Source organism: Canis lupus, chromosome 11 (assembly GCF_048164855.1).
Source record: "Canis lupus baileyi chromosome 11, mCanLup2.hap1, whole genome shotgun sequence".
NCBI lineage: Eukaryota > Metazoa > Chordata > Mammalia > Carnivora > Canidae > Canis > Canis lupus.
The window spans coordinates 2728837-2755206 of record NC_132848.1 but is presented as its reverse complement, the minus strand read 5'-3'; the positions used below and the strand labels follow the sequence as shown (position 1 = coordinate 2755206).

At 45.5% G+C, this 26370-nt stretch overlaps 1 protein-coding gene across 4 annotated transcripts in view; it reads left to right on the top strand.

The window, feature by feature from the left end:
• Positions 1–26370, top strand: part of TIMELESS (timeless circadian regulator) — a 28963-nt gene extending 2593 nt beyond the window's left edge. For 2 of the 4 annotated variants that reach the window (XM_072768843.1, XM_072768844.1), the window contains exons 2-29: positions 11560–11724; positions 11854–12007; positions 12128–12242; positions 12339–12401; positions 12891–12992; positions 13202–13357; positions 13603–13736; positions 14044–14131; positions 14563–14739; positions 15351–15568; positions 15804–15907; positions 16033–16202; positions 19116–19250; positions 19348–19499; positions 20647–20744; positions 20834–20963; positions 21074–21275; positions 21558–21703; positions 22789–22874; positions 22956–23070; positions 23160–23242; positions 23491–23633; positions 23838–24018; positions 24098–24166; positions 24292–24410; positions 25109–25346; positions 25471–25575; positions 25716–26370. In XM_072768843.1, coding sequence (XP_072624944.1) covers positions 11628–11724; positions 11854–12007; positions 12128–12242; positions 12339–12401; positions 12891–12992; positions 13202–13357; positions 13603–13736; positions 14044–14131; positions 14563–14739; positions 15351–15568; positions 15804–15907; positions 16033–16202; positions 19116–19250; positions 19348–19499; positions 20647–20744; positions 20834–20963; positions 21074–21275; positions 21558–21703; positions 22789–22874; positions 22956–23070; positions 23160–23242; positions 23491–23633; positions 23838–24018; positions 24098–24166; positions 24292–24410; positions 25109–25346; positions 25471–25575; positions 25716–25789 — 3654 coding nt within the window. In that variant the 5' untranslated portion in view covers positions 11560–11627 and the 3' untranslated portion in view covers positions 25790–26370. Of the gene's footprint in view, positions 1–11395; positions 11416–11559; positions 11725–11853; positions 12008–12127; positions 12243–12338; positions 12402–12890; positions 12993–13201; positions 13358–13602; positions 13737–14043; positions 14132–14562; positions 14740–15350; positions 15569–15803; positions 15908–16032; positions 16203–19115; positions 19251–19347; positions 19500–20646; positions 20745–20833; positions 20964–21073; positions 21276–21557; positions 21704–22788; positions 22875–22955; positions 23071–23159; positions 23243–23490; positions 23634–23837; positions 24019–24097; positions 24167–24291; positions 24411–25108; positions 25347–25470; positions 25576–25715 lie in introns of those variants that run through there. The other 2 variants (XM_072768845.1, XM_072768847.1) reach the window with 2 other exon arrangements.

The window sequence follows — 26370 nt, the reverse complement described above, 5'->3', positions numbered from 1 at the left end:
GACGGAGAAGCCAGTAGGGGGTCAAAGAAAGGTTTTGTTTTATGTTGGGTTTTTTTCTTCCCTGAGATGGAAGAGTTTTGAGCACTGACATGGGGATGGGCCAACATAAAGAGAAGATTGGAAACAAATGAGAAATGAACAACCGGGCCACCTGGCTGGCTCAGTTGATAGAGCATGCGACTCTTGATCTCAGGGTAGTGAGTTCAGGTTCCACATTGGGTGCAGAGATTACTTAAAAAAATAAATAAATAGGGATCCCTGGGTGGCGCAGCGGTTTGGCGCCTGCCTTTGGCCCAGGGCGCGATCCTGGAGACCCGGGATCGAATCCCACGTCGGGCTCCTGGTGCATGGAGCCTGCTTCTCCCTCTGCCTGTGTCTCTGCCTCTCTCTCTCTCTCTGTGACTATCATGAATAAATAAATAAAATCTTTAAAAAAAAAAAATAAATAAATAAATAAATAAATAAATAAATAAATAAAATAGAATCTTGAAAAGAAAAAGAAATGAACAACCAGCTAAAGGCCAGGAAGTGATTGATAAATTGCAAATAGAGGGCTTAGATTAGAAGCAAAAAAGTCCAAGTCAGCATTTGAAATATCTATGGTTTTAGGCTTGGATGGAGAAAGTTGAAAGAATTCTTCCTTGTCTGATGACCTCAGTTGTTCCTAAGAGGAAAAGAGCTGAGAGTTCTGGGAAGCAATGGAGCAGAGGGGCTTGAGGATAACAGTGAAAGCTAGGAACAGTTGTTCCTGGGGAAAGAGAAGAGGAAGTGAACCAGGAACACCAAAAACGATTTGCTGGGCCAGGCTGAGGGCCCTGCTCAGGTTGGAGACCACACAGTGGTTGTGTATCGTTCTGCAGGGTTTGGTTTACTTCAGCAAATCTGAGTCAAGATTTAAGTTCAGGGCAGCCCCGGTGGCACAGCGGTTTAGCGCCGTCTTCAGCCCGGGGTGTGATCCTGGAGACCTGCGATCAAGTCCCAGGTCAGGCTCCCTGCATGGAGCCTGCTTCTCCCTCTGCCTGTGTCTCTGCCTCTCTCTCTCTGTCGTGAATAAATTAAAAAAAAAAAAAAAAAAAGATTTAAGTTCAAGAGTCTAGAAAGTGGATGGCTGGATTGATCTGAGGTTGGCATCTTTTGCAGGGTGAATGCAGTGAAAGGAAAAAGATTGACACCTCACAGAGGGTGATAAGTAGTGATACAGTAGTAGGTTATGTGATACTGCTTGTGTGACCCCAATTTGATCATTTTGTGATTTTTTTTTTAAATTTTTATTTATTTATGATAGTCACAGAGAGAGAGAGAGAGAGGCAGAGACACAGGCAGAGGGAGAAGCAGGCTCTATGCACCGGGAGCCCGATGTGGGATTCGATCCTGGGTCTCCAGGATCGCGCCCTGGGCCAAAGGCAGGCGCTAAACCGCTGCGCCACCCAGGGATCCCTTTGTTTTGTTTTTTGGGGTGTGTGTGTGTGTGTGTGTGTGTGTGTGTGTGTGATTTTTGTTTAAATACTTGAATTGACAAAGACAAGATTGTCCCATAAAGTCAGTTCCATCCCCTCCTTTCTACAGCTTTCTTGTTAGTTTCAGCTACCCCAAGTGGCTCCCTCTCTGCTCTTGCTCTGTCAGTTCTCTGCCTAATGCCCCACCTCCTCTCAGCTGCCTGAATACTATGGAGCCTTCAGAGGCCCAGATCTCACCACACTTCCTCTGACCAAACTCCTTGACCGCTTGAACCTGAAAAAAGCCCTAATTTTTCAGAATATTTTTTTCAATATCACTTAGTCAGAACTTGTGCAGACTTTGTCTTTTACATGGTTTCTTTTATATTAGATGGGTTTTACTTCTTCAACTAAATTTCGATTTCTTTAGCACTTGCACAACATTTCTCTTTTCACCTTGGGAGCTTATCGTGAGCATTTAGTGACTGATGATAGAATCCAATAGGCAGAGAAGAAATTAACATTTCAAGAATTCGTACTTTGTGCTCAGCATTCAGAAAGGTGCCTGGTATCAGTGCTTCTCAAACTATCTTGGTAAATGACCAGGTAGGTTTTTTCCCCCCTCAAAGGTGTTACCAATCAGTAACCCCCCCCAGGTTTTACTGAGTTATAATTGATATATAAAGTACTTTTCTAAAAATGCTTTTGTAAAACACTGGAACTATTTAATTACTACTGATAATTCAAATAGTACTAAATGTTTCTCCTACTCTAGGTGATACCTCCCCCCATCCCCGCCAATTCTCCCCGCACACAATCATTTTGAAGTTTCTTATGTATCTGTTGAAGGGTTTTAGGTAGGGTAGTTACATGGTCAAATCTGGTAACCATAGTAGGGTAGACTTAGAACTAAAACAGGAAAAGAAGTTAGGAAGCAGTTGAGTAATCTAAGCTAGAAATATTCAGGACCTGAACTAAATTAAATTACTAAAAATACAACATGAAAAAAATATACAGAATGTAGACTTTAAAATTATTAGATTCACGGGGCACATGGGTGGTGCAGTTGGTTAAGCGATTGACTCTGTTTCAGCTCAGGGTGGTGATCTAGTCCCGAGGTGGGCTCTGTGCTCAGAGCAGGGTCTGCTTAGGACTCTCTCTCCTTTTGCCCCTCCCTACTCTCTCTCTCTCAAATAAATAAATAAATATTTTAAAAAATTATTAGGGGCACCTGGGTGGCTCAATTCGTTGGACATCTGCCTTCGGCTCAGGTCATTATCCCAAGGTCCTGGGATCAAGCCCTGCTCAGCCAGGAGCCCGCTTCTCCCTCTCATCCTTGCTCATGCTCTCTCTCTCTCTCTCACTCAAATAAATAAATAAATAAATAAACAAACTTTAAAAAATTTATTAGATTCAACAAACATTAATTCTTACCTTGCTATAAGATGTTCTTTTTTTTTTAATTTTTATTTATTTATGATAGTCACACAGAGAGAGAGAGAGAGGCAGAGACATAGGCAGAAGGAGAAGCAGGCTCCATGCACCAGGAGCCCGATGTGGGATTCGATCCCGGATCTCCAGGATCACGCCCTGGGCCAAAGGCAGGCGCTAAACCGCTGCGCCACCCAGGGATCCCGCTATAAGATGTTCTAAATGCTTATGCTTTGTGTCCATATTTGATGCAGACAAACCTGTGGACCTGCAGTGGTCTGCATACCATGCTTTGAGTAGCACTGCTTTCCATCCAGGATGTCATTTAAACTTCCTTATTTATTATTTTCTCAGTATACTGAGGTTTAGGTTAAGCCACAAAGTCAAGATCACCAATTTAGTACTAGACAGCTGGAATCCAAATGCCAAATGTCATTCTCTTCATACTAGTGATTCTCAAAGCTGGTTCTTAGAGTTGGTTTGGGGAAGAGTTTTTTGTTTGGTTTTGTTTTCAAGAAGTGAGTTAGTTTTCTATTTTTAATAGCAAGTGTATTTAATATTTTATCTTTTGTGGATTTTTTGGGGATTTTTGTTTGGTTGGTTCTTGCATTTTGAGGCCTACAGGTATTAGTTTCAGAGGAATATTGGTTCGTCTGAACCACTTGGTACTTAGTGGAGTGGGAGAAGTAACTAACATCCCTTTAAATGTCCAGGTCTGCTGAGTCTAAGGTGTTTAACGAAGTTCCCATCTGTCCATGATGAAATTTGAAAGTAAAATATAATTAGTTTTTTCATAAATTCTAGTTTATTAAACTTAATGGACTGTACTTTTTTTTTTTTTTTAATTTTTTTTTAATTTATTTATGATAGGCACACAGTGAGAGAGAGAGAGGCAGAGACACAGGCAGAGGGAGAAGCAGGCTCCATGCACCGGGAGCCCGATGTGGGATTCGATCCCGGGTCTCCAGGATCGCGCCCTGGGCCAAAGGCAGGCGCCAAACCGCTGCGCCACCCAGGGATCCCCTGGACTGTACTTTATCCTGAGATTTTGTTCTTAGTTTTTGTTTTTGTTTTTGTTTTATGTTTAAATAGTGAAAATAGAATATATAGTAATGGCATGGGATTGTTTTTGTAACAGCTTTATTGAGATATAATTTACAGACCAAAAAATTTACCCATTTAAAGTGTTCAGTCTGCAGAGTTGTATAACCATTAGCACTATCTAACACTGGAGTTTTTTTCATCACCCCCTAAAGAAACCCTGTATGTACCTACTAGCTGTGTTCCACCTCTCCTTCTCCCAGCTCTGGCAGCCACTAATATACTTTGTGTCTCCATGGATTTGCCTATTCTGGACATTTCATACATACATGGAATCATATAGTATGTAATCTTTTGTGTTTGGCTTCTTTCACTGAAAATAATGTTTCATTCATATCATAGCAAGTATCAGCACTTTGTTCCTTTTGTATTGTCAAGTATTCCATTGTATAGATATACCACTTTTTGTTTATTCATCAGTTGATGGACATTTTTTTTCCCCACATTGTAACTACTATAAATAATGCTGCTATGAACATTCATGTACACGCTTTCGTGTGGACATACTTTTTAATTCTCTCAGATAAATACCTAAGAGTGGAATTGCTGGGTCTTATGATAATTCTGTGTTTAATATTTTGAGGAATTGCCTATTTCCCACAGCAGCTGAACTGTTTTATAGTCAGCAATATATGAGGAATGTGTGTGTCAGTGTCCTTGAGTTACAAAATTTAAAGTTGGCAACCTTATATTAGTCTCCTTAAATTAAAAAAAAAAAAAAAAAAGACCCATCTATGAAATCCAAAAGTTTGGAAACCACAGCATTTCACAAAGCAAACAAGTCAAAAAAACCCCAAAACCTATCCAGGAGTTATTGATGAAAAAAAAAAAAAAAAAGAATTTCTTTCTTTTGTATCGGTTCTTTGGCAAGCTTGAATGGCTGGTTTTCCTGTTTTGCCTCTGTTGTGACTAAAAGAGGTAGCATGGAGGGAATTGCTTTCAAAGCAGAAAATTCAGGAAGCGTAATAAAGTGCTCTGATTAGAACAGAGAGAAATTACAGACTTGTGTTTATTTATTCTGTCCCGTGCCTGGAAATAGTGCATGTGGTTTCTCCTTTTGCATCTTTGCTGGAGGAGAGGATTTAGTTGAGTTAACTATAGTGAGACCCTACTCTCTTGTCTGTGCCTCAGAATTAACCTTATCTTTTTTAAGTCTTTTTTAAGATTTAATTAATTAATTAATTTTAGATTTAATTTATTTATTCATGAGACACAGAGAGAGAGAGAGAGAGGCACAGACACAGGCAGAGGGAGAAGCAGGCTCCATTCCATGCAGGGAGCCTGACATGGGACTCCATTCTGGGACCCCAGGACCACACCCTGGGCTGAAGGCCAAACTAAACCGCTGAGCCACCTGGGCTGCCCATAAGGTTTTATTTATTTATTTGAGAGAGAGGGCACACAAGAGAGAGAGGGCACGGAGAGGGGCAGAGAGAGAGGGAGAATCTTGGGTAGGGAGCTCCAACACAGGGCTTGATATCAGGACACTGGAATCATAACCTGAGCTGAAGCAGATGCCCCCAGAATTAACCTTTCATGTTCACAGAAACACAAGAATTTGAGCTGTTTCAAAACTCATTTACCATGTGAGATTAAAAAAAAAAATTTAATAATAATAATAAGACAAAAACACAAAGATGAAGAGCTGCAGGAAGAGACAAAAGGGAATTTTGGGAGAAGAGATGAGTCAGGTTCCTGCATCTCTGTGAATTGAATCAGTGAACAGACAAGGACTCTCAGTCTACCAGCCCAGCTGCCCTCATTCCTTCTGAAGGATGGTTGGAAGGAGACCTGGGGCTGGGAGACACAGGGTGGAAGGGAAAACCTGCGAGTACAGCAGTGACTACCTTTGCTGGATTTTTTTAAAGATTTTATGTATTTATTCATGAGAGACACTGTAGAGAGGCAGAGACACAGGCAGAGGGAGAAGCAGGCTCCATGCAGGGAGCCCGATGCGGATTGCAACATGAGTTGAAGGCAGACGCTCAACCACTGAGCTACCCACGTGCCCCTACCTTGCTGTTTTTATTGAAAAGTACCATGTCATCCCAAGAATTGAAAACAGTACCTTTAAATATACATATATATTATTTATTTATTAGAGCACGCAGGAGCAAGCAAGGGGAGGGGAAGCAGAGGGAGAGGGAGAAGCAGACTCCCCCCTGAGCAGGGAGCTCCATACAGGCTCAATCCCAGGACCCCAGGATCATGACATGAGCCCAAGGCAGATGCTTAACCGACAGCCACCCAGGCACCCCTGAATACCTTTATTTTGAAATGTAAGATACATCTTTATTATTAATTTACAAGATCTCTCTTCTGCCTCAGATCGTTCACATTTTTATATGGTTGTTATTGTGAACATTCTATTTTATGTGCCTTTATTTATTTATTTATTTATTACAATTTATTTGAGAGAGAGAGAGAGTGCGTATAAGGGGAGGAGCAGAGGGAGAGAAAATCTCAAAGCAAACTCCGTCCTGAGTGCAGAGCCATGCTGGGCTCCATCCCAGGACCCTGAGAGAGGGTCCCAAGACCAGAGCTGAGAGAGTCGGCCACTTAACCAACTCACCCAGGCACCCCATGTGCCCTTTTTTAATATAAGCTTTTGAATTTTAGCGTGCAGTTAGTTTTTATATGACATATTGTTTACTGATATTCCCAGGTTTTCCTAGCTGTTCCTCAAGCTTGGGATATCTGGCTTGTTTCTAAGCCTTTACCTTTAAAGGTAACTCATCTATAAACATCTTACTGAAGTGTTCCTTCTCTCTGAGCTTCTGTTTCTTCATCTGTAAAATGGAAATGATTGTATCTATCACTTAGAACTGTCGTGAGGTTCAAAGTGTAATAAAGCAAGGGATCCCTGGGTGGCGCAGCGGTTTAGCGCCTGCCTTTGGCCCAGGGCGTGCTCCTGGAGTCCCAAGATCAAGTCCCACATCAGGCTTCTTGCATGGAGCCTGCTTCTCCCTCTGCCTGTGTCTCTGCCTCTCTCTCTCTCTCTCTCTGTGTGTGTCTCTCGTGAATAAATAAATAAAATCTTAAAAAAATAGGGTAACATTATTAAAAAAAAAAACAAAGTGTAATAAAGCTATGAAATGAAAGCATTTTATAAACTTAGAGTGTACTAGGAAGAGGTATTATTTTTGTTTTTGCATAAGTGATTTCCTGTCTTTTTTGAATGGTTTTCTTGGGTTATAATCTCCAAATTGGGCTCACTGGTTCAGAGGTTATGACTCAGGATAATCCATTAATTCAAAATTCATTCATTCAGCAAGTATGTATTACATGCTAATTATATGCCAAACTGTTCTAGGCATTAAGGAGTACAGCAATAAATGGTAAAATGAAACCTTGTCCTTAGGGAGCTTTCCTTTTGTTGGGCTGGTTGACAACTTTTATGATATACATAGTATATAAATATATAAGTCAGTGATTCCTGGGATGCCTGGGTGGCTCGGCAATTAAGTGTCTGTCTTTGGCTCAGGGTGTGATCCTGGGGTCCTGGGATCGAGTCCCACGTTGGGCTCCCTGCGTGGAGCCTACTTCTCCCTCTGCCTTTGTCTCTGCCTGTCGCTCTCTGTGTCTCTCATGAAAAAATAAATAAAATCTTTAAAAAAAAAAAATCAATCGGGGGATCCCTGGGTGGCTCAGTGGTTTGGCGCCTGCCTTTGGCTCAGGGCGTGATCCTGGAGTCCCTGGATCGAGTCCCACATCGGGCTCCCTGCATGGAGCCTGCTTCTCCCTCTGCCTGTGTCTCTGCCTCTCTCTCTCTCCCTCTGTGTGTCTCTCATGCATTAAAAAAAAAAAAAAAAGTCAATGATTCGTAAGTGTCAGTGAGTGGAACAGTACTAGTCTATAATAATGTTTCTATCAACCTGAAGTCAAATGAGAAACAGAAGGACAACATAGGGAGTTTTTCATAAAGACTTGTTTATATACTTTAAAAGAAAGGGAAAGAACATAGCTGAGATTATATCATATCTACTTTTTGTGTGTTGTGTTAAGCTGTTTCTTTTATGAAACATTGGTGTTAATAGATGTTAGTGGGGTTTTTAAAAAGTGTTTGTTTTTTTTTTCACTGTCTTTAATATGCTTACCAGTCAAGGGGCTTCTCCAGTCTAGGGGAAATATATACTGGTACATGAAATCATGAAGCATGGGAACTGCTGATTTTTATTTTAACTTTGTATTATCCATCAGAGCTTACAGCATGCTGTGATAGAACTCACTGGATTCTCACAGTATAATAACCATATAATGGAAGTGGGATCCTGCGGGGAGCAGACACTAAGATGGAGTCAGGAGTGCTTGTGATAGATCAAAGGGGGAGTGAGTTTGGGGGCAACCAGAGCTTCCCTGTCCCCGCTGCTCCCCCAGGCTGCTCTGCCAGTCTCAGCCAAGCCAATGAGAAACTCAGAAGCAAGGGTTGCCTGGTAGAGGAGTCCTTGTTGGACAGAAATGGCTAGGCCCCAGGACCCCTGTGCTTAGCATTAGCTGAGGGGCTTCCCTGGAAGCAGAGTGGAGGTGGATCCTGGAGGTCTGTCAGCAAGTCACATTCTCTGCAGCTGAACGACAGGGTCTTTCTTGAAGAGAAATATCTGAGTGAGCAACTCTACGGCCGCCACAACATCCTTTCTGTGACTGACTTGGTGAAAAACAGAGGGAGGCATTGAAGCCAGGACTCTGACCCCATGGTGTGGCCGTTGTACTGTTGTTCTTTGTGTTAAGTTTTTCCTGAATAATTCTCACATGAAAGAAGTTCAGTGCGTTCAGAAATGTGTAAGCTAACACTTAGCAGAGGAGGAGAAGACGATCAGATTGTAAGCGGTCTAGGAGAGATGAGACCAGATAGACAAAATGAGTAGCTTCCAATTAAATGAATGAGAAGAGTGAACTATAAGTTTTCTGTCCCCTGGATGATTTTTTCTATTATTAAAAAAATTTTAAAGACTTTATTTATTTATTTGACAAAGAGAGAGTGTAAGCAGGAGGAGCTGCAGGCAGAGGCAGAAGGAGAGGGAGAAGCAGTCTCCTTGCTGAGCAGGATGCCTCATGTGGAGCTCAATCCCAGGACCCTGGGATCACGACCCCAGCCGAAGGCAGACACCCAACTAACTGAGCCACCCGGCACCCCTGGATGACTCTAAGAGCGTGTTTCCACCGGGAAAACGGCTAAAACACCTGGGAGAACTCTTTGATTCCAGTTCTAACAAGTAGGCCCCAGAGTGCCAGCTTGCTTCGTGACCTGTGACCCATTTCTTCCTCTGCTTTGCGTGTTGCTTTCTGTTTTTTTGTCAAAACTGCACGGGGAAAAAAAAAAAAAAAAAACTGCATGGGATTAGGACCCGAAGTCCTGGGTGTCTTACCTAACCTCTTCCCTTCTCAAGTCTGCAAGGACTGCTCCTTACCCATCTCCTTTCGCCTCCCCCTCTTAGGTCGGTAGCCAGGTAAACAGGTAGCCATTACTACCTCACTATTTTTGCCTTTTAGGTAAAGTGATATGTTGGAAGCAGATGTCTGAGTACTCTCCTGGAGCCAATTTTACAAGTATTGACTCTTTACATAGGCTTGGTCTACAGTCTACAAAGATAGAGGGGAAGCAGAGCTAGGACTGTATGAGATCATCTGCCTTAGAGCCTCCCAGATGTGGCTTTGTCTCTATTATTAGAAGACTTAATCATGTCACAATTTTTAGTACCAGAGTGTGATGCTGTGTCTTATTTTGAGGAGGATATGCCGACTCAACATCTTCACTGACAGTTCTGCTGGTTTTTTTTTTTCTTTTCTGCTGTTTTCTTTTGTTAGCTTCCTGCTACCACTTGGAGAGAGCATACAGGGAAGCCCTTCACTCTGTGTGTATATGTGTGTGTGTGTGCGTGTGTGCACGTGTGTGTGTGCACATATGTAAACACACCAGTGATCTAGCTGAAAAAGATGGTTATGTCTAAGGGGAGAATCAGAGATCCCCCTACCACATGGAGTCCAGGTCTGAGGGTCTAGAGGTCCCATGAGAGAGGGCATTGAAGAGAAGTCTGCTTTCAGACTTCTTGGTCATTTGGTGCTTTACAGCTCTCTCTTGCTGGGCTGAGCATTCAGAAAGTAGAGTAGTACTGGGTGGGGGTAGAAGGATAGCAGATAACCTAGAGAAGTAGACCAATTACATAAATGCAAGGAGATAACATCAGACATTAAACCCTGGTCCTTTGGACACAACTCATTTACTTTTGGGGAACAGGGTGGAGTCAGGGGCTAGAGGTAGGGCCTAGAGGAACAGGGAAAGGTCTTTATAGAGGAAGCCGCCAAGGGCTGAGAGCAGTATCGCTGAATATGCTAAGAGGATGAGACTGACAGATGTTCCCAGTTTTTCACAGGAACAGGTTAGTGGATATAATGTGTTTGTGTGTGTATCTGCGTTATTAGGGTCAGGTTCTGAAACATCCAAGATTCTGGGTCTCCGCCTACTTGGTTATCTGATGAAGGTTTAGGGATCTTCATCAAAAGGGACAAGTTTCAGGGGATCCCTGGGTGGCTCAGCGGTTTGGCGCCCACCTTTGGCCCAGAGTGTGATCCTGGAGTCCTGGGATCGAGTCCCACGTCGGGCTCTCTGCATGGAGCCTGCTTCTCCCTCTGTCTGTATCTCTGCCTCTTTCTCTCTGTCTCTCTTGGATGAGTAAATAAAATCTTAAAAAAAAGGGGGGGGGGGACAAGTTTCAGGAAAGGAGGAGAGTGAAGGGAGTTTAACCGGTTCCCATTTAATACTTTTCCTCACCCATTCCGTTAGACACTAGTTTCTACTAAGATCCCCAAAATTTAAGAGTAACTTTGAGGAGGAGAGGGAAGGAATTTTCTCTCCGCATCCCCAGTGCCTCAGAAGCCTCAGGACTCCAAGGAGTGTCAGATTCTAAGTAGAAGCACTGAATGGTCGATGCTGGTTTCTTAGCCCTAGAGCTGTAACTGGGTGTGTAAGGGCTGGGGAAGGGGGAGGAGGCCTGACGGGAGACGGGGGATCATTTTCCCCCCTTCCTCCAAAAGGCTACAGAGCCCCCTGAGGGTAAAAGTCTCAGAGTTGATGCCTTTCTCTAGCTGCCCTTTTTTTCTATGCATTATCTTGACTCTGAAACAGACCGTTTCCATAGTTTTAGATCCAAGTTGGAGTATGGAGCAGGTGCTTAATTCTTAGGCTTGGAGTTTCCTTGGTTTTGATTAGGGAGAAGCCTTAATGTAAGCATTTAAGCTTTCCCTGAGACTAGGACTAGCACTTTTGGTTTGTTGTTGTTGTTGTTTTTAAAGATTTTATTTATTCATTCATGAGAGACACAGCGAGAGAGACGCAGAGACATAGTCAGAAGCAGGCTCCATACAGGGAGCCCGACACGGGACTCGATCCCAGAACTGTGGAGATCACAACCCGAGCCAAAGGCAGACACTTAACCGCTGAGCCACCCAGGTATCCCTAGCACATTTGGTTTTGACAAAAGTGAAGCATTTGAGGACCTTGTTCAGAATACTCTGAGCATTAGGGTCCTGTTCTATTCCCCTCTCCCTTTCATGGAGAGGACCCTACCTTTATTATCTTTCCCTGTCTCTACAGGCCTCATCATTTCTGTGTCCGGTCTCCACCTACCTTACGTCTGTCTCTCTCGGCTGGTCCACTGGTGTATGGACTTGAACATGATGAATTGTGAACTTCTAGCCACATGTAGTGCCCTTGGGTACTTAGAAGGAGACACTTACCACAAGGAACCAGATTGCTTAGGTGAGTACCTTTTTAAGGAAACAGGGAAAAAAGTCTCTAGAATTTCTCAAGTCATGGGTATGAATAGCCTGTGGGCCGGAGTGGAGCTCCTTCCAGGGCTCCTTGTAAGCGTTTATTCTGTCCCTGAAGAGAGCGTGAAGGATTTGATCCGCTACTTGAGGCATGAGGATGACACTCGTGATGTGCGGCAGCAGCTGGGGGCAGCCCAGATCCTGCAGAGCGACCTTCTGCCCATCCTTACCCAACACCGCCAGGACAAGCCTCTTTTTGATGCTGTTATCAGGTTGGTTCCCCAGCTTTTTAACTTTTACCATGCACCAACCCTTGGTGTTTGAGCTGATAGATTTTGGCGTTTGACCCTGGTAACACTGAATAACTTCTCCCTCCTTCATTGTCTCCCCAGGCTGATGGTGAACTTGACACAACCAGCCTTGCTTTGTTTCGGCAGTGTGCCCAAGGAGCCTAGCTTACGGCACCATTTTCTGCAGGTGTTAGCTTACTTGCAGGCCTACAAAGAGGTGAGTTTCTCTTTCAGGGTCCCTGGGGCCGAAGCTGGGGGCAGTAGGGATGGAGAGGGTGGGTGCCACTTAAGGATCCATTCCCCTCTGTTATAGGCCTTTGCCAGTGAGAAGGCTTTTGGAGTCCTCAGTGAAACTTTGTATGAGCTGCTGCAGCTGGTGAGTGGGTGTCCACCTTCCAGGATCCCAGGGGACTGCTAGCGCCTCGCTCCTCCTTTGGGCAGGGCGCCAGGATGGTCATTGTCATGACAGTGGAGTTTGGAGATACGGTCCCAGTCCTTGCAATACAGAGTCCCATCCATTGTCTCTGGCTGCCTCAGGACTGCTTGAACTCTTTTCTTCCTACTTTTTTTTTTTTTTTTTTTAAGATTTTTATTTATTTATCCACGAAAGACACAGAGAGAGAGGCAGAGACACTGGCAGAGGGATAAGCAGACTCCCCACGGGGAGCCCAATGTGGGGCTTGATCCTGGAACCTCCGGGTCATGCCCTGAGCCAAAGGCAGATGCTCAATCACTGAGTCACCCAGGCGTCCCTCTTTTCTTCCTTCTTAATCCTGGTTCTCCTCTGGGCCTCTGTCCTCTAGCCAGAGTAGATGCCGCCTGCCTTCTGCAAGGAGTCTCTTCCTCTTACTGTCCTTCTGACTAGGGCTGGGAGGAACGGCAGGAGGAAGACAACTTGCTGATTGAACGGATCCTGCTGCTGGTCAGAAATATTCTCCATGTTCCAACCGACCTTGATCAGGAGAAGGTGAGAGGTTCTTGGGTTGTCCGCTTTCTTATGCTTGGTTAGGTTGTGCTCCACCTCCCTCTCGCCCCCCCCCCCCTTTTTTTTTTTTGCTTTTCTGCCCTCCAACAAGGAAGAGAGGGAAACTTGGTCAAGGAATGAATTGGAGAAGGTCAGGGGAGGGCAGTGGAACTGAATGACCTCTCTTCCTCCCCTCATCACTCACTGCTCAGAGGATCGACGATGATGCCAGTGTCCATGACCAGCTTCTCTGGGCAGTTCACCTCAGTGGCCTGGATGACCTGCTTCTCTTTCTGGCCAGCTCGCCTGCGGAGCAGCAGTGGAGTCTGCATGTGCTAGAGATCATCTCGCTTATGTTTCGTGACCAGGTGAGAACCTGGCTTCTTTCCCTAGGCTCTTCACCTATGAACGTCTCTGCCGTGTAGCCACAATCACTCTTAAAATAATGGCTGAATTATTTGGGGCAGGTGGGTGGCAGACAGAGTAGCCATGTCCTGAGTACGGGGCACCTCCAGCAGTCCTAGTTCCTTCATCTTTTTTGTTCCTCCTAGGACTGAACCTAGAACAAGGAATGACTGTCCTTCTGACTCTCTCCTCCTTGTTCCAAATCTAGAACCCTGAACAGCTGGCAGGAGTAGGAAAGGGACGCCTAGCGCAGGAGCGGAGCACAGATGTGGCGGAACTGGAGATGTTGCGCCAGCGAGAGATGGCGGAAAAGAAGACTCGAGCCCTTCAGCGAGGCAACAGGTACGTGACCGGGAGGTGCCCTGGCCATGTTCCCATCCCTCCAGTATGGAACCTTCCCACTGAGGACTTGGGCCAAAGGCTAGGACAGTGGTGACTGGGTAACGTTCTGTAGTCATAACACGCTGATGTGCTAATGAAAGAGAACGGAGATAAAGTTTCCAGAGATTTGAGGAATCACTCTGGGCTTTTTTTTTTTTTCTTTTTCTTTTTTTCTTTTTCTTTTTCTTTTTCTTTTTCTTTTTCTTTTTCTTTTTCTTTTTCTTTCTCTTTCTTTTTCTTTTTCTTTTTCCTTTTTTTTTTACTACAGGCATTCTCGATTTGGGGGCTCCTACATTGTCCAGGGGTTGAAATCCATTGGGGAGAGGGACCTCATCTTTCACAAAGGTCTCCACAATGTGAGTATGCTTCCCACGTGGGGTGGGAGCATTGTGGAGTTGACGGTACCGGAGGAGGGTAAGCAGATGGGGCGCCTGGGTGCCTTAGTCTGTGGAGCGTGCAACTCTTGATCTCGGGGTTGCGAGTTCCAGGCCCATATTGGGTATAGAGATTACTTAAGAATAAAATCAGAAAAAAGAAAAAAAAAGAAAGGTAAGCAAGCATCTCTGGAAGTAGAGCATCTTTGTTCTGGGGCTTAGAACGTTGGAGACAATAGGAGAAATAGAGCCTCTGACATTATTGTCTTTACTTGTATCTTCACTTAGTACCAGAGGAAGGGAGCCTTCTAAGAGTTTCTTCTGAGGAAATTCTAGCACTAAGGATGTGGAAAGAGCTGCAAGGGGAGGGTGGTGGTGAGGAGTAATTCTGATCCCCTGACCCACACCCTCAGCTCCAAAACTACAGTTCAGATTTGGGGAAGCAGCCTCGCAGGGTGCCTAAACGTCGCCAAGCTGCCCGGGAGCTGTCCATTCAGCGCCGCTCTGCCCTTAATGTGAGACTGTTCCTCAGAGACTTTTGCTCTGAGTTCCTGGAGAATTGTTATAACCGGCTCATGGGCTCGGTGAAGGTGAGAGCCTGGGAAGGATGGAAGAGAGAGGTGATGGGGCCAGTGGTGGGGAAGAAGGGCAACTGGGGAGGGCTCTGGGGGGGTTAACCCTGGAGTGTGGACTAGTAGTTGGGCAGGGTATAGGGCACCCTTGAGACATGAGGATGTTGGGAGGGGGTAGGTCACTGGGACAATTTAAAAAAGGCTTGGAGAGGGGAATCCCTGGGTGGCTCAGTGGTTTGGCACCTGCCTTTGGCCCGGAGCATGATCCCGGGATCGAACCCTTGTCAGGTTCCCTGCATGGAATGGAGCCTGCTTCTCCCTCTGCCTGTGTCTCTGCCTCTCTCTCACTCTCTCTCACTCTCTCTCTGTCTCTGTCTCTCTCTCTCTCTGTCTCATTGATAAATAAATAAAATCTTAAAAAAAAAAAAAAAAGGGGGGGGGCTTGGAGAAATTCCCCAGAGGAAGGGGAGAGACCTGGGGAGAACAAGAGAGGGCTGGAAATTCTGAATCCTAGAATATTGCTGTAATGGTGTCCAGGGTCTATCCTATCATCTATCCTATCATCATAGGACAAGGAGAAAGTTGGAAACCCTGGGGTCATGGGGTGGTCTTTTTTTTCTGGACATTAGGATTACCTGCTGCGGGAGAAGGCTCAGCAACATGATGAGACCTACTACATGTGGGCCTTGGCTTTCTTCATGGCCTTCAACCGAGCTGCCTCCTTTCGGCCAGGCCTGGTTTCTGAGACCCTCAGTGTCCGTACCTTCCACTTCATTGAGCAGAACCTCACCAATTACTATGAGATGATGCTGACTGATCGCAAGGAAGCTGCCTCCTGGGCACGTCGGTGAGTGGGACGAAAATTGGGGTCAGAGTGTGCATTTGGGCAGTCATGAGTGACTGGATTCTGGGTGGTACTTTCTTTCTTGTTTCAGGATTAAGGTGGTCAGACTGGGGAGCAAGGACCAGCTGGGTCGTTGTGTTGATGGCACTGTCTTTTTGGAAGGGGGGAGAGGGGTACTGCTTCCCTGAGCCAGTTTTCTAAATTGTCCTCCATTTTTCCTCTTTGCCTCATCTTACAGGATGCACCTGGCCCTGAAGGCCTATCAGGAGCTGCTGGCCACAGTGAATGAGATGGACATGTCCCCAGATGAGGCTGTGAGGGATAGCAGCCGCATCATCAAGAGTGAGGCCCTGGCCTGTCTCTAATCCTGGCCTTTCTCATCTCTTGACCACAATATCACTCTTTCCAGTCTCCCCTCCCCTTCCCAAAGTTTCCAGACCAGTCCTTCCATTCCTTTCTCTTCCTAGACAATATCTTCTATGTGATGGAGTACCGAGAACTGTTCCTGGCTCTCTTTCGAAAGTTTGATGAGAGATGCCAGCCGCGCTCTTTCCTTCGTGACTTGATAGAAACCACCCACCTCTTCCTCAAGATGTTGGAGCGGTTCTGTCGGAGCCGTGGGAACCTGGTGGTACAGGTACTGGGCAGCCCTGGAATGTGGGAAGAGCCGTGAGGGAAGGGTGGAGACCAAGGAACTCACCTCAACGTTTCTGCAGCTTAAGCTGACCTGTTAAAACTACTCTGAACAAAGGAAGGCAAGAGGTTTATTGGTGTTGCTGATGTGTGTCTACTGTAGTTTCCTTCTTTCATTAAATTAATCTCCAGTCTAACATAAATATCTTCATTCACTCAGGAAACATTTACAAAACATGTAGTATGTACAAAGCATATAAACTCTGGGGATTTGTTTTTTTGTTTTTTAGTATCTTCATTTTTTTTTGAGATTTTATTTATTTGGGGATCCCTGGGTGGCTCAGCAGTTTAGCACCTGCCTTCAGCCCAGGGTGTGATCCTGGAGACCCGGGATAGAGTCCCACGTCAGGCTCGCTGCATGGAGCCTACTTCTCCCTCTGCCTATGTCTCTGCGTCTCTCTCTCTCTCTCTCTCTCACTCTCTTTCTCTCTCTGTCTCATGAATAAATAAATAAAATCTTTTTTTTTTTTTTTTGAAGATTTTATTTATTCATGAGAGACACAGAGAGAGAGGCAGAGACACAGGCAGAGGGAAAAGCAGGCTCCATGCAGGGAGCCCGACGTGGGACTCAATCCCAGATATCCAGGATCACACCCTGGGCTGGAGGCGGCGCTAAACCACTGAGCCACCTGGGCTGCCCAACTCTGGGGATTTGTAATTTTAGACCTTAGTAATTATGCCATCATCCTTCTTGGTTATACTTCAGTAGCATTATAGTGAACTGGCAAACACCCTAAATAAAAAGCCAGAAAGTCTGGAATCTCATCCTATATTAGTAACTGTTAGAATAACTCAAGCTGCTCATATCAGTCCCCAGATCCCTAAAGATGAGATTGTAATATGAGCCTGAAATGGCATAAAAAATAAAAAGTTGTAGACAAGGGCACCTGGCTGGCTCAGTCAGTGGAGCATGTGACTCTTGATCTCGGGATTGTGAGTTTGAGCTACACATTGGGTGTAGAGAGTACTTAAAAATAAAATCCTTTAAAAAAATAAATAAAAGTCTAAGATAAGAAAACACTGATTCAAAGAAAAACCTGCACCTCTTTGTTTATTGTAGCATTATTTGTAATAGCCACACTATGGAAGCAGCCAAAGTATCTATTGATAGATGAATGTGTGTGTGTGTGTGTGTGTGTAATGGAATATTATTCAGCCATAAAAACGAATGAAATCTTGTCATTTACAACATGGTTGAAGCTAGAGATAGTAATGCCAAGCGAAATAAGTCAGCAGAGAAAGACAAATACCATATTATTTCACTCATGTGTAATTTAAGAAACAAAACAAATGAACAAAGGAAAAAGACAGACCAACAATCAGACTCTTTTTTTTTTTTTTTTTAAAGATTTTATTTATTTATTCATGATAGTCACAGAGAGAGAGAGAGAGAGGCAGAGACACAGGCAGAGGGAGAAGCAGGCTCCATGCACCGGGAGCCCGATGTGGGATTCGATTCCGGGTCTCCAGGATCGCGCCCTGGGCCAAAGGCAGGCGCCAAACCGCTGCGCCACCCAGGGATCCCCAACAATCAGACTCTTAACTACTAAAGAACAAACTGATTGATACCAGAGGAGGGTGGTGGGAGGATGGGGATTAAAGAGTACGCTTCACAGTGATGAAAAAATAAAATGTTATTAAAAAAATAATAAATAAAAATAAAATAAAATGTTAAAGTCTAAGACAAGAAGAAAATCTCGATGAATTTGTATCCTACAGACAGAGACACTCTGCTTTGTAAAAATCTTCCTGTATTCTATATGCTGTGGCTTAAAATTTAGTGAGAACAGCAGTTAAAAGAGACAGTAGTACCAGTGAGACCTTACTAAAAGATATTTTTAATTCAAGACTATTGTTTTATCAGAAATAAGAGGTGCTGTTGTTTATTGAGTGTTGACTGTGTCAGATGCTGTGCTAATAAGGCTTTCGTGTAATCCTCACAGTAGGACTAGGACACATCACAGAGTGGAGAAGCAGCCTGTTTGAGGTCTTGCTAGTGGAAGAGTCAGTACTTAAATCCAGATCTGTTGGACTCCCAAGCTCATGCTCCTAACCTTTGATGTGTTAAATTCTGAGTTTCTTGAATAGAGCATGAACCTCAAGGGCCTCCTAGTCCATCCTATTTGTCTGTACCCATAACTGGTTCAGTCATGATTTAGGGAACAAGGGTGGGGTGTTGACTCTCATTTTCCTGCTTTTCAGGAGAAAAACAATACAGATTATGTTTACGTAGTGCTATGCATTTTACAAAGCCTTTTGTATCTTCATAACAAACCTGTTCATTCTATAATCTGCTTAAGATATCACTGCTTTTGGGAAATCTCTGACCCCCAGAAATAAGTCAAGTACTTTTCCTTTGTTCTGCTGTGGCTTTTTTTTTTTTTTTTTTTAAGATTTTATTTATTCACAAGAGACACACAGAAAGAGAGAGACATAGGCAGAGGGAGAGGGAGAAGCAGGCTCCATGCAGGGAGCCCGATGTGGGACTCGATACGGAGACTCTAGGATCATGCCCTGAACTGAAGGCAGCAGACACTCAACTCCTGAGCCACCCAGGTGTCCCTTGCCGTGGCATTTTATGCCCAGCCGTATTCTAAGTTTATCCATACTGTAATATACTTTACTTATCTACTCACCTGTCTCCTCCACTGGACTGTGTGTTCCTCAAGGGCAAGGAAATATACCACTCACTCTCACTGTTGCTTTCTTACTGCTTATGAATAGCACACAGTGTTCACTCTGTGACTATTGAATTAATTAATTCAGACCTTTAATGAATTAATTAATAGAGAAGACATTGATGGGAAAATGTCCTCTTAGCTTTCCTGCCATCATGACAATAGTTCTTTCTCTGTAGAACAAACAAAAGAAGAGAAAGAAGAAAAAGAAGGCCGTAGGTCAGCCTGTTGCTTCTGATCATGTCCCCTATAGTGCAGGTGAACTAGAGGCTGTGTGGCCGTCCCTGGCTGAGCAGCTACGATGCTGTGCCCAGGTAGGTAGTAGGAAAAACCTTACCTTTCCCATGGGTAGTGCACTAATAGGACATCTGGGTTTCCCTCCCCTGTTCCATAGCCCTAATCCTGTTCTAGGATCCCGACCTCAGCTTGGACTCTGTGGTTCCCTTTGATGCGGCCTCAGAAGTGCCAGTAGAAGAGCAGCGGGCGGAAGCCATGGTGCGGATCCAGGACTGTCTCCTGGCTGGCCAGGCTTCACAGGCCCTAACCCTCCTTAGGTCTGCCCGGTAAGCACCCTGCCCATCCATCCTCCTGGATCCAGCTCCTGGACTTTTGGGAGGAGCAGAGGGAGGCTTTCACTGTGGTACAAGGTTCTTTGTCTTTGAAAGAGAGAAGTCCCATCAGCAGCACAGGGGCTCTATACGGAGCACAGAGTCCTGGGGAGTTTTGATTGGCTTATTGGGGCTTTTGCTTATTTTTTTAAATTTTATTTTATTTTATTATTTATTTCTTTTTAAAAGATTTTTATTTAAAAAAATAAAATAAAATAAAATAAAAATAAAAGATTTTTATTTAGTTTTTCATGAGAGACACACAGAGAGAGGCAGAAACACAGGCAGAGGGAGAAGTAGGCTCCTCTCAGGGAGCCTGATACGAGACTCAATCCCCAGATCCCAAGATCACGCCCTGAGCCGAAGGCAGATGCTCAGCCGCTGAGCCACCCAGGTGTCCCTGTTTCTATTTTTTTTTTAAAGATTTTATTTATTTATTCATGAGAGACACAGAGAAAGAGAGAGAGGCAGAGACACAGGCAGAGAGAGAGAAGCAGGCTCCATGCAGAGAGCCTGATGTGGGACTTGATCCTGGGTCTCCAGGATCATGCCCTGGGCGGAAGGCAGGCATTTAACCGCTGAGCCACCCAGGGATCCCTTCTATTTTATTTTTGAGAAATACCAGAAAGCACAGTTAATTGGGGGAAAAAATGTAGATAATTCTACTGGCTGAAGATAATCATCTTTCACAATTTGATGAGTAATCTTTCTGATTCTTTTCCCTCTGGGTTATCTATACAGATATTCAGCCTTTTTTTATAAAAACAATATTGACATACTGTTTCATATTTTCTTCTCAGTATATCACGAACCTTGTTTCTCATGAGATATATTGCCTTAATTGTTAACGGCAACGTCAAATGTACATTTGTCTAACCAAATGTCAGACATTTAGGTTGTTTGCATTTTGTTCTTATGTGTTCATTGCATTGTGGCTTTTGAGGGAAAATTTCCCTAGAGTCTTTGTATCCTCTTTGAGGTAACAGTTTGCATTCTCTTTCTGGCTACTAAATGAGAGATGAGTCTAAATTCCTTTGCCTACTTCAAATTATGACACAAATCTCCCCTGGTTGAAATCTTTTTTTTTTTCTCTGTGCTCCAGGGAGGTATGGCCAGAAGGAGATGTGTTTGGCTCACAAGACATTTCTGTAGAGGAAGAGATCCAGCTGCTGAAACAAATCATCAGTGCCCCGCTTCCCCGTGAGTCTGTTTCCTTCACACCTCTCTCCTCCCAGCTCTTCTCTAGAACCAGCATCACAGAGACCCAATAATCCTCCCTTTTTCTATAGGACAACAGGGGCCAGAGGAACGAAGGGCAGAAGAAGAGGAAGAAGAGGGGGAGGAGGAAGAGAAGGAGGAAGAGTTGCAAGAGGTCCAGGTGTCGGAGAAAGAATTTAACTTTCTGGACTACCTGAAACGGTGCGGGCTGAACGGACTGAGTTGGTCCCAGGGTGGAGATTGTGGAGTTGGGAGGGTGGGCAGCATCCTTCTTAGGCTGACACCCTCTCTCCCTCCCTGTCTTTATGCAGTTTTGCAAGCTCAACTGTTGTGCGAGCCTATGTGGTGCTGCTGCGGAGCTACCGACAGAACAGTGCCCACACTAACCACTGCGTTGTCAAGATGCTGCACCGATTAGCCCATGACCTCAAGATGGAAGCGCTCCTTTTCCAGCTTTCACTCTTCTGCCTCTTCAACCGTCTGCTTAGTGACCCGGCTGCCGGGGCCTACAAAGTGAGGACACACCGAGGAACGAGGATCGAGAGGTGTAGGGGAGCCCTAGGGTCACAAAGGATGGTCTTGAGGAGATAAAGGGTGCTGAGTGATGTCAGGGGCTGAGAGATGATGGACCAGTGAGGAAGCGGGCAGGCAAGTTGAGGGAGCCAGATGGGGAAACTAGGAGACAGTCTGAATGAGGAGGGGCAGCTGGGAACAGGTAGAGAAAAAGTACCCAGCAGGCCGGGTTTATGGGTACATTTAGGCCAGAGGTTTCAAAGCAGCCTCCCCTTCCCACAGGAGCTGGTGACTTTTGCCAGGTACATCCTGGGCAAGTTCTTTGCATTGGCTGCAGTCAATCCAAAAGCCTTTGTGGAGCTACTGTTTTGGAAGAACACAGCTGTGGTTCGAGAGATGGCCGAGGGCTATGGCTCTCTGGATGACGGGTGAGCTTGAAGTTGGGGAAGGATGGGCAACAGTGGGTGACACAATCAGGGTGTCAAAGCTAGAAGAGCTTGCAGGTCAGCTAGTCTTTCTTCCCCTTTTGTAGGTGAGAAAACAAGCCCCTAAAGTGAAATAATGTTTTCCCCAAAGTCACCCAAGAGGGGAAATGGGACTGGATCCTAGGTGTCCTGTCTACTCTCTTTTCCTTCCTCCAGCAGCTTTCATGCGGGGTGGTCAGTTTCTCCCCTTGGAGAGAGTCTGTATGTGCCCTGTCCTGAAATGTGCTGGGAAACTATGAGGATTCATGGAAATGTTTGCCCTCTTTCCCTGTAGCTCTGCTCTTCTTCTTTCATACATCTTCCTTTTCCCATAATCCACTCTGCCACTGTAGTGTCAGCCTCCATAGGCCCAACCCGAAAAGTCTCTTAGCTTGACTTTTAGATTCTTTTTTTTTTTTTTTTTTTTTTTTTTTTAATTTTTATTTTATTTATGATAGTCGCACAGAGAGAGAGAGAGAAGCAGATAGGCAGAGGGAGAAGCAGGCTCCATGCACCGGGAGCCTGACGTGGGATTCGATCCCGGGTCTCCAGGATCGCGCCCTGGGCCAAAGGCAGGCGCCAAACCGCTGCGCCACCCAGGGATCCCGACTTTTAGATTCTTAAATGAAAGGAGAATGAGGGAAAGGAAGCATACCTTAGGCCTCTGCTAGCTGGCTCCTCTGAGTTACCTGTGTTCCCCTTCCTGTTCCTTTTATTTTTATTTTATTTTATTTTTAAAATTTTTTTTACCTTCCTATTCCTTTTAGAGTTGACCAGAGAGGGCCTTTGGTCTCTCCTCTTTTGAAGCCAACATCCTACATGTTCCTTTTCTCCTTTTCTTATTTATTTATTTATAAAGATTTTATTTACTCATTTGAGAGAGAGAGAGAGAGCAAGGGGAAGGGCAGAGGCAGAGGGAGAAGCAGAGTCCCCACTGACCAAGGAGTCCGATGCAGGGCTCGGCCCTAGGACCCTGGATAATGACTGAGCTAAAGGCAAATGCTCAGCCCACTGAGCCACCCAGGCGCCACTCTCCTTTCCTCATTTAGATCTTCCAGTCACAAACCCCCTACGTGGAGCCCAGAGGAGGAGGCCCAGCTTCAGGAATTGTACCTTGCCCATAGGGATGTGGAAGGTATGGGTCCTTAAGATCTGAAGATTCATGAGCCTGAGCTCTAGGACGCCTCTTGACAGCCTCACTGCTCCTCCACCTTAGGTCAGGATGTGATAGACATCATCTTGGCACACCTGAAAACCCCTCGAACACGCAAGCAGGTCACCCACCATCTGGTACGGCTGGGCCTGGCTGACAGTGTCAAGGACTTCCCGAGGTAGAGGCGCATGCTCTGGAGGGCTTTCAGGTTGGGAGTCCTCTGTTTCCTCCTCGAGCCCCCTCTTCCACTGACGCCTTCTTAAGCAGGAAAGGAACCCAAATTGTACTGTGGACAGAAGATCAGGAGCTAGAGCTGCAGCGGCTTTTTGAGGAGTTCCAGGATTCAGATGGTAAGTGACAGGGGCTTCCGAGGCCCTGAGACGGGAGCCAAGCCACCCATTTCTTTCCCCTGCTTCCTCTTCCTGAGGGAGGCTTATCCCATCCCTTCTCTCCATTTACCGTATTTGGGGGGGGGGGGGGTATTTGTGAGTGAATTGAATTAGCCTCTTTCCAAATTGAATTAGCCTCTTTCCTCTTGCTCGCCATCACTACTCCCTTTCCCCTGTTCCTCTAGTGTTTACACTTTCTCTCTTTGTAGATGTGCTAGATCATATCATGAAGAATATCACAGCCAAACGCTCACGGGCGCGAATAGTGGATAAGCTGCTGGCTCTGGGACTGGTGGCCGAGCGGCGGGAGCTATATAAGAAACGGCGGAGGAAGTCCATGCCCTCAGGCTTGGTAATGGTCTTTCCCTGGCTCTGCTGAAGTGCCCCTCACATTGCTCCTGCCTTAGGATTTTCTGGTGAGGTCCCCCCAGTTTCCACGAGTGGTCAAGAACAAGACTTGTGCTCGCTTCGGCAGCATATATACTAAGAACCAGAGGACTCCACTCGTTTCTTCATCCTGACCCCTTTTTTCATTTCCCACCCCACTGAATTTTAGCCTCCTGGGGAGGAGTCCCCGCAAGATTTTGGCCAGGAAGATCTGGTAGAAGAAGAAGAAAACCCGCCAGAGGGAGAGAGTGATGAGGATGCAGAGAAAGATGAGAACTCGGAAGCAGAGCAAGCCCAGGGTAGCTCAGGCCTTTCAACTGAAACCCTTGGGCAGAGCCTGTATCAGGAAGGTGAGGACTTGCGCTGGTAGAGACGTCTCAGGTGGAGGGGTTGGCAGCATGAGCCCATAGGCTTCCCTCCTTCCCTTAGGCTTTTCTGCTCCCCTTCTGTGGCTCCAGAACTGCCTGATTCGAGTAGCAGACGATCGAGAAGAGGATGGTGAGTGGATAAACGACAGTTTTCAGGGCTGGGGTGCTGGAAGCTGCTAGAGTCCTGGTCGTGGTGGGATGAACGACCAGTTCTGGCTTCCTGTCTTCACCACATGACTATCGACCCTGTCCTAGGCTGCTCCCAGGCAGTCCCTTTGGTGCCACTGACGGAAGAAACTGAGGAAGCCATGGAAAATGAGCAGTTTCAGCAGCTGTTGCGCAAGCTAGGGGTTCGGCCTCCTGCCTCTGGGCAGGTAAATACACTGGTTCCAGTATCAGCCACGGGGTGTTGCTGCTATCTTAAAATATGTCTCTTCCTCCTCGTTGCAGTTGCCATCTCTGACCTCACTTCCAGTCAGCTCTGAGCGGCAGCCGTCCTGTTCATCTTCTGTCACCTCCCCATCCCCGGACTCTGCCTTCCATGCTACCCTCCCAGTTACCTTTCTAGAGTAGAGTTTTGATTATCTCACTCCCTGTCCAGAGCACTGGGTGGCTCCCCGCCGTTGGCGGGACAGAGTCCACAGTCTCTGAGTGGTGTGCCTGGCCTTTGGTAGTGGGGATTTGCTCATTCCCTTGATGTAGCCCCAGTCCTGTGATGTTACAGTATGTTGGTCCTTTCTCCCTTTAGATTGTGGGTTCCTTGAAAGCAGGGATCATATCTGATTCACCTTTAGATCCACAATATCCGCTCATTGATTTATTTAGCTAACAACTGAATTTACTGGGAACCTTCTGATGTATCAGGCACTGGGCTATACATTGTGCATATATTGGATAAATAAGCAATAAGTAGAATTTATCACCTTCATGGATCTTTACCAATGTGGGATCATATTTTTTCAATGAATAATATGAAGATCTGATGAACTAGAGTCTTACTTCCATGTTAATTTTTTTGTTTTTGTTTTTGATTTTTTTTTTTTTTCCATTTTCAATTTCTTTGCTCCTATAGGAAACTTTCTGGAGAATTCCAGCCAAGCTGAGTCCTACCCAGCTCCGGAGGGTAGCAGCTTCTTTGAGTCAGCCAAAGGAGGAGGGAGAACTTCAGCTAGGACTAGAACCTAGAGTCCCCAGGGAGCACAGCCCTGAAGAGGAGCACCAAGAGGAGCACCAAAAGGAGCACCAGTCACAAGCCCTGAGGGCCCTCTTATTAGCCCGAAAAAAGAAAGCCAGCCTGGTGTCCACAGGGGGTAAGACCACTTACCTGTTGGGTACTTACTATGGGCCAGCCATGTTGATCAAGAGGGCTGATAGGGTATTCTGAGAACATGAGGCCTCAGTTCCCTAATTCCATGCCTCTTATGGTCACTTCAGGGGAAGGGGCTGCTGGTGAGAAAGAACAGCTGAAAATGGCATCCAGGAAGCGACAACTACTAGACAGTGATGAGGAACAGGAGGAAGATGAGGGTAGGAGCCGAGGTAGGGAGTCTTACTGGGATCTGCTTTTTTCTTCTGACCTCTCGCACTCTTCTCCTCAAACCTGAAGGTCAACACTACTCCTCTCCTTCCCCCTTAACATGTTTAGATACTCTCTCTTCTCATCCCTGTCATTCCTCTAGCACCAGAGTCGAGAACTCCAAAAATCCAAAAGAAGAAACGGTTTCAGATTGAGGATGAAGATGACAGCAACTGAAGAACCAGAAGCTTCGGAGTGGGAGTAGACCATTTTTAGGTGGCGAATTTAAGTCAGAATTCAGAGGGTCACAGAGGACCCAGAAACTCCTTTTACCAGACAGAAGCAATAGAGTCCTGGGCTTCCCCATGGATCTGGGATTTAGGAAGTTCAGGCAACAGCGTTGGACCTCTCTGAAGTCACTCCTTGCTTCTCCTGGTTTTAGGAGTATGCCTCAGTAGCTCTCTGGAGACTTCCTCCTCTTCTAGGATCTGTTTCTTTGGGTTAGTAGCACCCTTTAGCAAATGGGAGAAGTAAGTGACATATAGAAGGCACTTTGGACCCCTTTTGGCTTTCTGCTAGAGGTGGGTCACAGCACCAGATGGGGAGCTCTGTGACATGGTGGGTGGGGGTGTTGCACCATTTTAAAAAGGCGCCAAATGATCCTGTCCTTGTTTCTTTCCTGTGATCCTCCCTAGACATCAGATTGAACCTAATTCCTGCAGTTAAGGTAGGGTTAGGGTGCAGTACCCTCTAGGTGGTGAATGTATTTGGTTTGTGTTTGGTATTAAATGTGTAAAATTAAAAGTTGCAAAAGGTTA